The sequence below is a fragment of the Dreissena polymorpha genome, chromosome 7, assembly GCF_020536995.1.
Source record: "Dreissena polymorpha isolate Duluth1 chromosome 7, UMN_Dpol_1.0, whole genome shotgun sequence".
NCBI lineage: Eukaryota > Metazoa > Mollusca > Bivalvia > Myida > Dreissenidae > Dreissena > Dreissena polymorpha.
Genome location: NC_068361.1, coordinates 89,323,835 through 89,339,463, shown reverse-complemented (window position 1 = coordinate 89,339,463; position 15,629 = coordinate 89,323,835). Strand labels below are relative to the sequence as shown.

At 37.0% G+C, this 15,629-nt stretch overlaps 2 protein-coding genes across 8 annotated transcripts in view; one reads left to right on the top strand and one right to left on the bottom strand.

The window, feature by feature from the left end:
• The window catches only part of LOC127837069 (glycerol 3-phosphate dehydrogenase-like), a 284,765-nt gene that overhangs the window by 208,847 nt on the left and 60,289 nt on the right, over positions 1-15,629 (bottom strand). The window lies entirely within an intron of this gene.
• On the top strand, positions 6,815-15,543 carry LOC127837066 (macrophage mannose receptor 1-like). 2 transcript variants are annotated; one of them, XM_052363870.1, is made up of 12 exons: positions 6,815-6,901; positions 7,555-7,665; positions 7,881-7,988; positions 8,585-8,657; positions 9,032-9,532; positions 9,821-10,108; positions 10,445-10,597; positions 10,858-10,965; positions 11,213-11,500; positions 11,839-12,279; positions 12,524-12,664; positions 14,968-15,543. In XM_052363870.1, exons 1-11 carry the CDS (start codon positions 6,899-6,901, stop codon positions 12,595-12,597), a joined length of 2,148 nt encoding a protein of 715 aa, XP_052219830.1. In that variant the 5' UTR covers positions 6,815-6,898; the 3' UTR covers positions 12,598-12,664; positions 14,968-15,543. The 2 variants fall into 2 exon arrangements, with proteins under 2 accessions (XP_052219830.1, XP_052219831.1); XM_052363871.1 differs by lacking the exon at positions 6,815-6,901 and adding an exon at positions 6,911-7,038.

Here is a 15,629-nt window from a genome sequence, read left to right as displayed (position 1 = left end):
AGAGCGGAGGAAGAGCCATGAGTGCCGACGGAAATCAGGAACCTCTGGGACAAAGGAAGAGAGCTGAGACATTACAAACAGACACATACAGTACACTGGAATGCCAATGAAAAACGAGCATGGGGTTAGGAAGAAGATAAAAGAGCCACCACGGACGTACAATACGCTATGGATCAACTTTCGGTAGTATTTAATTGACCTTATTATAGTAAGGGTTAATCTCGCAACCTTCAAAGGGTGTACCGTCTCATATGTTTAACGTTCTTTTCTGCGGACGTGCCATACACACTATGGCGCAGGCGCACTTCCGGGAGCCATCTAATTGGTTCTGTGTTCGTTTCCGTGACCCTTTCTAGCCGTATCAAAGGCTGCTTTCTGATCATGTAAAACCTGACTTACATAATGTTGAGACATAGAGTATCTATCTGTTTCCTCCTGAATACCAACTTCTAGTAGTATCATTTCTCTACTAAAAATTAATTCGCAAACTGTATTGTCTGCATCCTCTATAGAAAACGCATGCATTATACTTTCCATGTTTTCTACGGAATACTACAATATTCACTTCCGAGAAAACATTATCTACTCACTTTAATATTCCGTTAACTTAGTAAACAGGATTTTTTCCTTTAGCTCATGTGCATTCCAATAAGTCTCTTTTTTAGTCTCGACGACCGTGACTGCATACAATTACTGGGTTTGTAAATAGAATGAAACAAATTGCATTTAAAATCTGCTTTCTATTTCCATATAAATAGTAAACTGTCTATATTACCAACTTTTGAAACTGTATTATTTGATGTTATTATGTTCTGTATCATGAACACAACTTTGAAATTATATTATATTATGTTATTGTGCTATGTATTATGGACCGGAGGCCTTGATTTTCCAAAAAAACAGTTCTGTTCTGTTCTCTATAATATGTGCTATTTGCATCAACATATGTTTTTAACAAGATACCTGATTGTGTTTGAACTCTGTTCTTTAATAGTCAAGTGTTTTCTTTTTAGAACTTAAGTTTGGAAATAGCTTGCTTTCTCACAAGAACAGGAGCGCTCAAACAAGCTCTGACATTGATGCAATCGTATATATGTCTGGTAAGCAATCTTAATTTATCACAAAATACACAAAAAATAAATAATGTATATTTTCCCGAGCCTCTGCTTTGTTAGTTTGCTGTAAATGATTCAAGACATAAGAAATGTATACATTGACATATTTAAGGTATAAACAACCAACATGTTAAGACATGTATTTTGAAGTTCGAAATAAGTGTTCTTCCCATACTGAGCTTCCGCGGTTTTGTATCGCATATCATCAATATTTTAGTTGTCCACAAAGTATCAGCTTCCTCTTATGCTGACTAAATTTTTAAATTGCACTAGACTTGTACTTCGTTACTACTTCGTTACTACTGCCTTATACCCGATACTTTGCTCGAAATTTGATTTAACTGATTTAACTTACGATTGTTTAAACACTTACCTGTTGAAAGATTAATTCAAAATATTTTAGCATCACATATCCACGTTATCAATCTCGCTAGAGCTGATAACGAAGGGAGGGAGGGAGGGGGGATGGGAGGGTGGGAGGGAGGGAGGGTGGGAGGGAGGGTGGGAGGGAGGGAGCGAGAGGGATGGAGGGTGGTAGGGAGAGGGTGATTGAGAGATGGGGAGGAAGGGAGAGAGAGAGGGAGGAAGGGAGGGAGAGAGAGGAGAGGTAGGGACGGAGAGAGGGAGGGAGAGAGAGAGGGAGAGAGAGAAAGAGTGAGAGCTGTCTGCAATTACGTCCTTGATATAATATGTATAGTCGTTTTACTGTGAAAAAACATCGATGTGTTCATTTTTTAAAAAGCATTATGTATATTCATTAAATAAACCAAATAAATTTCCGTTCAAAGGTCGGATAAATTTGCGTCACTATACATAAATGATGCCAATGTGTTTTGCTGGAACGAATCCTCGCTTGTACAAGATACTTGACAAAAGATGGCGATGTTCGAATATTTACCAAAAAGCGAATTCAAAACATCTAGTCAACTTGTTTTGCTATGGTGCAATTATGATTGCATTTATCTCGTGACGATGACATTATTGTTTAATGTTCACTTGTTGGCTTTACACACTTTATCCAAACCATACACATTTTCACGACAGTCTAGATTGCGTGTTCTAAGACGGTGAAACTTGCACGACAAAGTTATACACATATCTATGTGTTATTGGTTTGTATTTGCAAATAGCTCAACGTTTATTTATTCACTCGACCAATCGACATTAATTTACTTCTGTGTGCAAATGTCGGAATAAAGATATATTTCGACAGATATATATGTATGACATGTATGAAACTTTAAATTTAACGATTGGCAACTGATGATTTATTTGTGTTTTTATAGGTACTATCATTGCTGGTCATATTCCGAATCAAATTGGCTGATTTGTCGCTTGATATTCCGATATGCCCGAAGAAGAATAAACACATTCAATTATGCAGTAATATTTGCATCCGAAAATGAAAAAAAGGCATCTATTAAGAAATGAAAATTATAACTATTTGTGTAACGATTTGGTTGTATTCGTTTATGCTGTCGATGAAATTAAAAGGCATAATACGTTATGATTTAATAATGTCTATTTAGCAATGTATGGACGTGCTGCTTTGTCCCAGCAGTGCAACCGTTCTTCCAGTATTGAACAAAATGGGAACTGATAATTCAGTAAAACGATCTTGTGATACTTTCTCAATTATTAACACGTGAAACTAATTTGCTTTACAGATATACGATTTTCATATCAATATATGTCTTTTTGCGTAAAGATTTTAACTGATGGACTCATTTCAAACTAAATAAGTTTCATACGGAATCGGTGCCTTGACGATCAAGGTTAAGTTTTCTCAACAACAAATTAGAAAAAACAGTAATTTCGGAAACATACATACGCGATTTGAGCTCAGTACACTATCTCTTTTAAAACAAGTTGCATCCTTTTTCCTAACCCTTGATGGATCGAAAACTAGGAAAACCATAAAAAAAACTCGCTTTAATAATATATGTTCTCACAAAATGTATCCCTATTTACCGAGTACGATCCAGACATACCGTGAAGCTTATAGCTCCGACGTTTAAGTAATGAACAACATATTTACAAAAAATGTGCGAGAAGCTTCTGCCGGAAACATGCAAGTATTGAGTAATTGCTAAGCACATTTTCGCTAAAAAATAATTATTTGTCCGTATCTATTTATTGAAATAAAATATATTTTGTGGTTTCCAACATGTTTCCCAAAATAAAGACGAATACAATTAATTGGTTATAAATTGTGTACGCGACCAAAAAACAACGACCTTTTACCAGAATTGAATAAAAAAAACTATGCACATAACAAATGTGCAAAATTCCGTACTGCTGGTGATGCCATGTCATAACGCCCGCAAATTGTCAGGTTCATTAATTTTAAATGAAAACAAGCAAACGCGAATTTAGTGGTTTCACGAGATTATCGATTTTTGAATGCACACGGGATCAGTACAATGAAAAGTTTTACTCGAGGCGCGCCACTCGTACAAAATATTCTCACTGATTATTCTGGAATCGAGAATCCCCAGAAATGGTCTTTATTTTTGGCCTGGGGCGTAGCCCTAAGGCCATAGCAATTATACACATTTCTGAGACAGTCAGAATTGGCTGGCTGCCTAAACCCACGAATGAATGAATTCCCAAAAGTCCGATTTACCACTTGGCGGTTTTTCATGCGCAATCAAAGAAGTTCTTCGCAGATCTAAATAACCCGCCTTGTAAATACAGACCATCACTATCTAACATGACAGTGTCATTAAACGTGTAAAAAATATTACTGAAGCAAAATTGCTAAGCATTGGCTACGACATAGTTTTAATTATTGTTTGCATATTCATGCGAGAATAAGTTCCTCACTTGACGGTCTAGGCCGAAAAGATACGAGTGTCTACGGAGACAGTAAGAAGAATTTTTTTCTGATACATTTTTTGAAGACATTGCATTTGGTATTTATAAACATATTTTAAGATATTGTTATTTTATTTTGCGTTAACGAGACATTCAAGAAAAAAGAAAATGAAAAAAAAAACAAATATACATGATCATTCTCGGAAATATACGAAAGTTACCAGATATGATATTTCACTGCGCAGATCGAGCGCGCAAATCGAGCGCGAAAAGTTCTACTTGAGACAACGTACACCACAATTTGTACACCGTTCTTTATCAGGGTAAAGGCCCAGTCTCACTATGACGCCGGCGGAAACCCACTGCGTGATCCGGGATCTACCGGGATGAACCGGGGCTCTACCGGGATGAACCGGGGCTCCATCGGGGACGACAGGGATGAACCGGGGATAACCGGGGCTCCACCGGAAAAGTATTTAAATGTTTAATACCACCGGAATGAACCGGGAGTCACCGGAAAGGACCGGCAACGACCGGCGCGGCACCGGGAACAACCGGGACGGCACCGGGAACAACCGGGACGGCACCGTAGCTCCACCGGGGCCCATACAGACCCCGGAAGAGCTAAGGCAACGCCCCGGTGAATGCCGTTACAGTCCCGGTATGGCTACAGTATATAAGAAAACAGGCGTTCTGCCGGAACGCCACCGGCATTCACCGGGGCTCCACCGGGGCATTACCGGCGACGACCGGGGTAAAACCGGGGCGGTGCCGTAGCTCTGCCGGGGTCTGATTCCGGTATAGACACGGTGAGTGCCGGCGGTGTTACGGTATACCGGGGCTCTGCCGGCTTTCACCGGGGTTCAACGGGGGCACTACCGGTGACAACCGGGGCTCTGCCAGGGCTTCACCGGGATAAACCGTAGCCAGTCCGGGTTGACCGGGACTCTGACGGGCTTTTGACCGGCATCAACCGGGGCGGTACCCGGAAATAGTGTGACTGCGTTAACAAATTTCTACGAATCATCCCGGTCCTCGCCGGTCGACCGGCGTTAGCAAACCGGGATGGACCGGGGCTCTACCGGCAAAAGTGAGACTTGGGCTTAAGTGGATTTTTTTGGTATACACATTACAAAGGAAGTATGAGTGTTTTCCTGATCTGTTAATTATGTAATAGTAAGCTATTTTAGGCCATTGAAAGTGATTTATTTTACGCCAACAATAACAGTTTTTTGCGGCCATGTTGTTGTTGTTGTATATCTTCACCGCCTATGTAGACGAACCTCTACCAGATCTGTTGAGTTGAACAAAAGGTTTTCGTTCCCACAACCAGTATGTGTTGTCCTCCACAGTCTATGTAAACTGTAGTATGTACACAACTTTTGTCTTGTCTTACAGTCTCTGAGCTTCTGCACTCAACCGCTAGGGTCAATCCGTATAAATTCGGACAAAAGGAGAAATTCGGACAAAGCATCGTAACTGCATTTTACGTCACACTTAACCTAGCCCCAGGCCTTCAGCGCCTACAGCGCTTTGATTTATTTTTGGCAAGGCATTGTACAATACCGATGCTGTTCATAACCGTAAAAACTTGCTCAATTGTACCACTATTTGGGTAGTAAAAGTGTTGAAAACGCCAAATATTCGCTAAATTTATATACTTAATTATATAGATCTATATACCTTTTATCCGTACCCATATTAAGGAATGGAAGCTTTAAAGTTTACGAATATTTATCAGTATTAATAGTATAATTACATACTTTCTGTCTCAATCAGGTCCATTTAGACTTTATAGGGCTCTTTGCGAACAAATTTAATGATTTATTTCATTTTGTTTACAGCGTAAAAATATGTGATGTAAATATTTTGTCTGACCCATCTTATAATGAAGTAAAAGTCTATTTATGGAAGCCAATATAACAAACAACGATACTCCAGAAACGTTATCCGGATAGAAATTCTTGTCATTATCGTATTTTCATAACATAACATCTATTATACCCATTCAATGATTCAAAGTTTGATCACCGCATTGGATAAAGCAATGTGAAACATTGGCGGTTTCATCCGGTTACATGGCAAGCCGAACCTCTCTCTTACCCAAGAATTAATCACAATTCAAACGTGCGTCTAAATACAATCTGCAATGTAACAATGTAGACTTACAGGGAATACGTAAATGTCAAAATCACACGTAAGCGAAATGTTACACACATAATTTTAGTGCAATAAGTGTCTTATTTGAGGATAGTTTTTTTTATAGTATTGGTATACAAAGATATATATTTCGATACATGAAAGAAAAAAAAATAATGTTTAATCAATTTAACAAAAGCCGCTCTACTGTTTACAGACTGATAACATAGCAACAATGTAACTGTGTATTAATCACGCTCTTAAGGGCCACTGACACAATCTACAAGCAGTAGGTTAACAGTACACAGGAATATAATAGAAGTGATTTAGTGGGGGGATCTCAAATTAAAAAAGATCAAACTAGGCCTTTTATAAACTACATGAGTGTCATTTACAAGTGATGCAAGCTGTTCTCGCACGTCTTTACAACGTTAGGCTCATCAACATGGTATCAACACTGTACATGCATGTTTTACCTGTAACGGGTAGATTTGTCTAATAACGTTGGAATAATGCCTAATCGAACTGTAAATGATACATGTTTGTAATTACGAACATAACCTCAATTGTTATGTATTGACATCAATTTGGTGAAATCATTAAGTATTTTTAGCTTGAAACTGGTTAAATGTATGAGGCACATTCGATGGTGTATTTGAATGTCAAAAGACTTTACTTAAAACCTGCCTGAGATAAGAATTTTAACCTACTTGGAGAGGGCTGAATTTAATTTCTACTTGAGACCTAAACGTGTATGAGCCATGTATGTATCAATCATTCAAAGATAAGACCTCCACATATTGATTCGCATGTGAGGTCCATTCAAAATGGTATGTTGAATTGTTTATCATTATTGTTTATGAACTAAATTGTGAGGATCAAAATTGATATGCTACATATATGTTAATTTATTATCTGATTTCGCTAAGGAAATAATACATGGATACAGCGAGTGTTTTAAATCCAGGTTAATGGAATTGCCTTAAATTATTTAGATGGCATGTACACATGTATTATATACTTAAAGCGTATGAACTATTGTTTTACAGTGATATGTTTTGCTTGTACCATCATTACTATTTTGGCATTTTATGGGCAAACCGTCAGAATGCTACTGGTTACATTTTCTTGACATAACGTTCTCATCTGAGAAAAAAAATCATACTTATCTTTAATTCTTGTTTATTTAAAAACTACAATGGTATCGCATAACACAAACTACAGTACTACTTCTAATTCATTATGCACTGTGCCTTAACAATACGGAGAAAATTCAAAGATAAGTGTAACTTTTATTAATAATTAATATTTAGTTACAGCGTTGAATCATACAACGCGTCAGTTACTCAATAATCTATTTAAAAAACGCACCTTACATGCGTATTGATATTTTGTTTGAGCTTTCAATTTTTCATACCGTCGGCTCCTTACTTATCTAAGATAAGATACTATCTAATGTGAATGTTTTGATATTTGAGTACAGTGTTCAATCCTTAAAATCGTCGGTTTGGTTACTTCCCTGTGGATTACATCGGTCCGGTGTGACTTCAGCTGCATCTGCAACTACGATATAGAAAAGCCAGTGTATGGACAGGTAACATGGGGAAGATTGACCAGTACACGATTACATACACGTATTTTCCTAGGGGGGAGTTATCAATAAATCGATGGGAAAATATACATTTATTACATATATAATAAAATATGCATGTGCGTTGTAATGTACCACAAATATATATAGTCCGTTACTAAAACAAAACTGTATACAATTTTAAAACCATAAATAACCCCAACCAATCTTGCGTGTAGATGTCGGCTGGGTCAGCTCCGATCGGCTACCTCTACGAATTTGATTGCAAACCTGAAGGCTTACAGACGGCTAACACTGTCTGGCTGTCGATCCAGTACGAAGGAAAGGTACTATAGAATATATTTTTACTAGACAACATCATTAAAGCGAATCAATATAAAAGTGTTGGACAACTTGTAGTGGTTTCAACCTAATAATATCATCATAATTTATGTAAATTAATATGTAATTTTATGTAAATTTATAGAAATTGTTTATTTTAGCAACTTCTCTTTTATTGTTTATCCTTCAATAGCATACAGTTTCGATTGATTCATATATTTGTCTTTACTTAAATCACGTTTTGGTTCGATGTAACGTTGGGTTTTACTGTTAATTTTGACTGTACATAAGTGACCTTATGTGTACGAATCGTAACGTGGTTCAACAAAGTTTTCATACATGCCGATTCCCTGTTGTTATCTATTTCGGGCAAAACAAACCTGTAATAATATGTTGGTATTATAAATTCATAATGAGTAAATCAGTGTTATGAACTAAAAAGCTAGTATAAGTACAAAATAAATGGCTACACTACTAACACTAGCTAAACTGCTACTTATCAAGTATTTTGATTATCTATTCCGACAATTATCTGGCATTAAAGCCAAAGTCTGCCAGGGCTATGGAGTACACAATTCGACCAAATGTTTTGTAAATCCAGTACGGATACCTGGAGGCAGGGCCGAACGCCATAAAGCAAGTGTGCCCAGGAGCTCCACCGGTTTCTGACACAGGTACAAACCACGTGGACGTGCTGTTTGTAATTAATTTTACTTTCCTGTAGTTCAGTCGCTCTTTGTTATAGGTAGTGAAGAGTAGGATTCCGAGGAAAGATCAATGCATGTATTCTTTGCTGGTACATGTAATGATGAATTGTTCACAATGTTAATTTGTAGTAGAGACTTAAAACGTTGTGATCTGGACCTTTTCTTGTTAATATGTATTACTTATCAAAAGGGTCATATATATACAACCATTAACAAAAAATGAAACATTGTGCAATTATATCATTTCAAACATACACATTAATTTATTACATCCAACAGTTGAAGGTTTCGTTGTCGGCATTTATTAACATCAATGAACACATGCATTACTATTGCATTAGTGACAACCACATCGACATCGACCACTGCTACATCAACTACTACTTCGTCCACAAAATCAACAACAAACACACCATCAACAACATCAAAAACTATAACCCCAACTACAACACCAACAACATCAACGCCATCGACAACAACTACAACCCGAACTACTGCATCAACAACTACTTTGCCTACTACAACATCAACAACTACTACATTAACTACAACATCAACAACCACTACACCAACTACAACATCGTCAACTTCTACCACAACTACAGCATCATCAACAAATGTGCCAACTACACATTTAGCAGCTTCAAAAGCATCAACAATTACTACGCCAACTACAACATCAGCACCTACAAAACCAACAACAACATCAACAACCACGACATCAACGCCAACATCAACAACAACTGGACCGACATCGAGATCAACTACAACATCAGCAACTTCAACACCCGTAACTTCTAGAATCACAACCACTAGACCTGCAGCAACGAGACCCACCATAGGTACACACGATTTTGGCCAACATTTTCATTATTAAGTCCATAACTTTATAAAATGGTTCCCTAAATGATATAGAACGACAAGGAATCAAATGTAAGTATGAGTGTGTTGACTTGTTCATTATTATACACGTCTTTTGATGAAAGGTGTATTGAATAATGTTTCAACAGAATAAACTTTTTAGTGTTTATGATGCTAATTGTATTTTGCAAGTCTTAAAATCACTATAACTGCGTTCTTACTGTTTCGTTTTTATATAAATGCAGCCCCTCCAACCTTATATATTGCAGTATCCGATGGATGCGGGCCATTCCGTCCAAACGTAAATTCTAACGAGCCAGGAGTTTTATTTACAATCCACGCCTCGGAAAATAAGTGCTACGAGTTCGTGTCCTTACCAAAGCACAGATGGCGTTCGGCAGAAAGTCATTGTACTGCCAATAATGGTCATTTGGCTCACATTGCCAACAAACAGGAGCAAGATGGAATATATTCCTATGTGCAGAGCCAGGGCGGTCACGACGTGTGGATTGGTTTAAACGATATGAACATTGAAGAGATATTTACCTGGGTCTCAGGTGAGTTCTAATCAGAATTAGAAAGGGAATAGAAATCATTATACGCATCGTGATAATACATCATAGCAAACTAGTGTTACACAAAAACACTCGATACATTTACTGCATTAAATATTTTTATATTTTACTATTCAACGAATTTCATAACGAGATAAAACGAGTTTGTTTATAAAAACACATGTTTCAGCTACATACAAGACGCAATACATACTTTATAGATCTTTTGTCATATTGAGTGTTTGTCTTTTATATAACGTAAACGTCTGTGATAATAAAAGCGCCTGCAAAACTAGTTTACAAAGCATATTACACGTGATATGAATAACGTCTTATTAGGCGACCCAGTTACGAATACGAACTGGCAGGATGGCAGGTTTGCTGCTTTCGGTCATAACACAGAGGATTGTGTTATTTTGACCGACCAAGAACACAATGGGACCTGGGATGACAGACCATGTGACGAATTTCACGGTTTTGTGTGTGAATACGGTAGTTGTCTTACCTTTAATTGAAATATACAGAAACTGCTTAGTTTAACATCTATAATTAAGTCAATCAGAAATGCTTAAAGCGATAGTTCATATAAACGAGTGAACGGTTGAATCGGCATCATGTTCACGTAGTATACGTCAAATATCAACATGTATGTGTGAAAGTTGAAATAAACGATATTGATAAATATGTATACGTATTGCTTTAATAACATGGATAACATGTCATTTGATTTATAATATTGTCTCTTCGTTTAGAAACTGGTGCACACACGTCCGGAGCAACAACAACAAGCTCGACAACAAGGTTTTTAACAACCCCTTTAACCACAATCGCTACGCACACGGGCGTTCCACACAATGGAGGTACAATTGATGCGAGTATTGGGATGTTTCATTTGCCATCAAACAGAATCCGTAGTTTGTGTACAACAGTTTGCAATGGATACAATAAAAGCCATCAAATGAACACGGGCGAAAAATGCTATCCCGAAGTATTGCAGACATTAAGGATAGACAAAACAATAGTCTAATTTGAAGCCTGTAAATTCTTTCAATGTTTTCTTACTCTTGTTTAACTATAAATTCAGCACTCGTACCGGATACATTGCAGTATCCGCTGGATGCGGGTCGTTCCATCCAAGCGCTAATTCCAACGAGCCAGGGGTGTTATTCACAATCAAAGCCTCGGCGAATACGTGCTATGAGTTCGTGTCCTTAACAAATCTTAATTGGTGGTCGCCAGAAAGCCATTGTACGGCCAATGGTGGTCATCTTGTTCACGTTTCCAACATACAGGTGCAAGATGGACTCAATTCCGTTGTGCAAAGCCATGGGGGGCAATACGTTTGGATTGGTTTGAACGATATTAACATTGAAGAGAAGTTTTCCTGGGTCTCAGGTGAGATGTAATCAGAAGAATGGATGGAACTGTAAATCGTGTTGTCCCGTGTAATAAGCCACTGTGGCGAACTTAGATGTTATACAGCATACGTGATACTTTACGATATTTAATAGTATTATTATCTTAAATATTGAAACGCATTTCATAACGAGTAATACGGATTTATTTCTTAACTAAACTGTGTCAGCTGTATACGATAAATAATGCATTTTAAAGATTTATTTCCATACAGAGTTCTTATATTATAAATAACGGAAGCGTCCGTGATGGAGTACCGTCTGCTACTTTAAGTTTTACAAACCTTTAACTCGTGATATTTTTAACTCTTTTATCAGGCGACCCTGTAACGATAACGAAATGGAAGGAGGGCAGATTTGCTATGTATGGTCACAGCACAGAAGACTGTGTAGTTTTGACCGATCAATCACACAATTGGACCTGGGATGACAGGCCGTGTAACGAATATCATGGTTTTGTGTGCGAATATTCATCGAATACCATAACGTACGGATGTTCTCATCTGGCAAACATCCCCGGAAATTACGAACCAGGGACGCTTTTTACCGTTGACAGCCGCTGCTACGAGCTTGTCCGAACAAGTCACACTTGGAGAGTTGCTGAGACAAACTGCGTAAACAAGGGAGGCCACTTGGCTAGTATTGACAACATGCGGCAACAAAGTGGCGTTTACAAAGTTGTGAGAGGGTCCGGGTTACAGAACGTATGGATTGGACTGCACGACCATGATATTGAAGGATATTACTCATGGATCTCATGTAGATTGTAGCTAACTTGATAAACACGGTACATTAAAGAGTGTTGTAGTAACGTTGACGAATGAGCATTGGTTCTGCTGGAACATGATTTCGCTTATACTAGATATGCGACACGTGATAAACATCGCCAAATATTCAAGATGATAGCATTTTTAGTAAACCTTGACAACAAATAATGATATTTATTATTTTATTATTCCGTTATGATGTCATTTATTCTTAGGCGATGACATTGTTGTTTAAGGTTCAGTGGCGGGCTTTACAAACTTTATCACACCGCATACCAATTTCCATGGCAGCCAAGATTGCGTGTCCTAAGAAGGAGCTACTGGACTTTGGCACGACGAATCGTGTACTGAGGCTTACCCGTATCTGTGTGAAATAGGTTTGTACCTGCAAATAGGTCAACGTGTTAATATTCCCTTTACGAATGGACTTTATTTAGCTTCTTTGTAACTTATTTCTTAAAGCGGTTATATACGATTTTTTATATGTGTTTAATTGTAATATATTGTTAAATATGTTACAATAACACAAAATAGGCAAGAAAAATTATACATTAAAGCCGAATTTTATAAAATGCAGCAAAGACAAATTAGCGCCCCGAGCTGATAGTGACGTACATATTTTCCTACAATAACCGAAGCATTCGTCTTTGTATTATAAACCGTTAAACTACGAGGGGTGTTCCAGAAGTTCGTGGATTTTCGCTATAACTTATTAGTTTGCTTATAAAAGTCAATGAAATTTACATATTATACAAACCAATTATCACGGACTTTATATATCAGCTAAAAATGCATGAATTCCATTAAGCGCGTTTGAAACGCGTTGCCATAGAGACCTCAGTAACGACATGCGGCGCACGCGTGTATTTTATTATAAGTATGAGCGTTACGCGAATTTAAATTTGGTTTAAATGTCGTTGATAAACAGAATTTTCGGCAAATATCACGTTACAGCGCCTAAGTCGTCCTTACAGCCCGGATTTGGCCCCTATGTGCTTCCGCGTCTTCCCGGAAGTTAAATCACAGTTGCGCGGTATTCGCTTTGCAAGTAAACAGGAACTTACAGTTGCAGCAAAGCGAATCGTGTTGTCTTTTGACGCTGACTGGTATAGAGACACTTTTGACAAGTGGATTTCCCGACACATAAAGTGCATTCGCGTTGGAGGTGATTATGTGGAAAAGATTTGACAGTTGTTAACTTCATAACGCCATTGACGTTGAACAGAAACGTTACACGTGCGTCGGTGTGCGCATTGTGCACATGTTTAAAACTCTGATATATATTTATTGTTTAATGTATTTCCATGATATTTGGAGAGTAGATTTGGATAGGACGAAATATTCTTAACATGCTATTTGTTTGTCCATTTATGTTACCAAATGAAAGTTATAGCGAAAATCCACTAACTTCTGGAACACCCCTCGTAAGTTTAGATGCACATCGTACATGTATGGTATACATGCTGGCGAATTCGGCTGTACAGCCGTTTTCAATTTAAGAATTAAATATCTGGCTTATTTTGCAGTTTTCGACACATAATATTCTTAACTTTTATTTAATTTATATTGAAATATATATATAATAAGTTTTTTACACAGTTTATATAAATTCATAAATATTTGACAAAATCGTATATACCCGCTTTAATGTATTGAAAAACATATGTTGAGATTAACTTATGTTCAACAAAATATGCATATATGTATGGGTTTGCTCACTGAAATATCGACAAAACTATAGACAAGACAAAAAGGTGAGCCCTGCTAGAATAGCGTCTTCTAAAGGGTCCGTCTGGACATTCTTATAACAAGTTCACTAGATGTAAGGTAGTCCCGAACCCGATTGAAAATGTAACAACCATATATTTAAGTTTTCTGACATGATGTTAAGTAATCTGGTTCTCGATTGAACATATAACATCAGTACATTTAGCTCAGTGACACGATTCTAGGTAGTCTAAAACCCGATAGCAATTATTCCAACCGTATGTTTAAGCTGTCTGACATGATGCTAAGTAATCTGGTACCCGATTGCATATACGACATCATATGAAATGTGCAAGATCTTAGGTAGTCTAGAGCCCGATTGTTTATTTATTGCGAATATAAATAAGTTAGTTTTTTCTTAGAGACAGTATGTTAAAAAATCTGGTACCCGGTGGTACACATAAATCCAGTTTTGTTAGCTATTGACAAGGGGATAAGTAGTGTTATACCCGATCGCATATATAGCGTCAGTAACATTTAATTATATTACACCAGACAATTTGGATAAGTGACAGGACACTCAGTAGTCTCTTCCCCAAAGCATATATAACAATTGTACAATGAAGCTAGGAAAGAGTGAAAGGTCATCTAGTCGATTGTGTATTATTTACCCCTATTGTAATGTCTCCGGATGACATCTCGTTGTAATACATATAGAATGTATCTTAACATATATATGTGAGACTTCAATTAAATACTTACTGTTTATGCAGCTAAGCAAACGTTTGAATGAAAGACATAGAAGATTCATCTCCCAAAAGAAGACGTATGATTGCATGACGTATAAATTCCCATTTGCAAAATTTGTCATCTTTTGTATTGTACACAAAAAGTCAGGGTAAAATATTGAGCATGTTTATAACATCACATTCAATGTTGGACAATATCCATTGATTTTGTTTTGTCTTTACAGGTACCTTGGCTGCTGGTCATATGCCGAATCCGATTGGTTGATTTGTGTCTAGATGTCCCGTTACGTTTAAATACACTCATCATAAAAATGTAATAATGTCAAGTATATGAAAATGAACATCTCAACAGCAAATGCAATTTAAACATAGCAAGGATTTGTTTAACGCGTTCTTTAATCCGTGTGTTTTGTCAGTAAAATTGAAAAGAATAAGACATAATTATGAACTTTTATCTACAAATATATTTACATACTGGCATGTTCCCACCTGTGCAACCGTTCGTCCATTTTTGTAAAAAACGGAACTAAGCATTGGACCGATGATTTTTGTTATAATTATAAACAAATTATGCTTGACGGATTTACGATTTGCACATACAAAAGTATGTCCTTTGCATAAACATCTAAACAAAAGGACATATTTTAGCCTGAATTAGTTACATACGAAATACGTGCCTCACCAATCAAGATACGTTTTGTCAACAAAATATACAAGACAAAAATACACAGCGGCCAGGTAGTCTTTTCCTTGATAGCTGTATTCATATTGTAATTTATTTAATAAAAATATTATGGGAAGGTCATTCATTCAATTTACAAACATAAACGCCATGTTCGCTCAGACAATCTCCGTTTTAAAAAAGTGACATACTCTGTCCTATAAA

Bases quoted from the DNA above. Each gene is read 5' to 3' on its own strand.
- LOC127837066 (XM_052363870.1), top strand. The intron at 9,533-9,820 runs GTACACACGATT...TATATATTGCAG, and splicing joins AGCAACGAGACCCACCATAG to TATCCGATGGATGCGGGCCA. The intron at 11,501-11,838 runs GTGAGATGTAAT...CTCTTTTATCAG, and splicing joins GAAGTTTTCCTGGGTCTCAG to GCGACCCTGTAACGATAACG.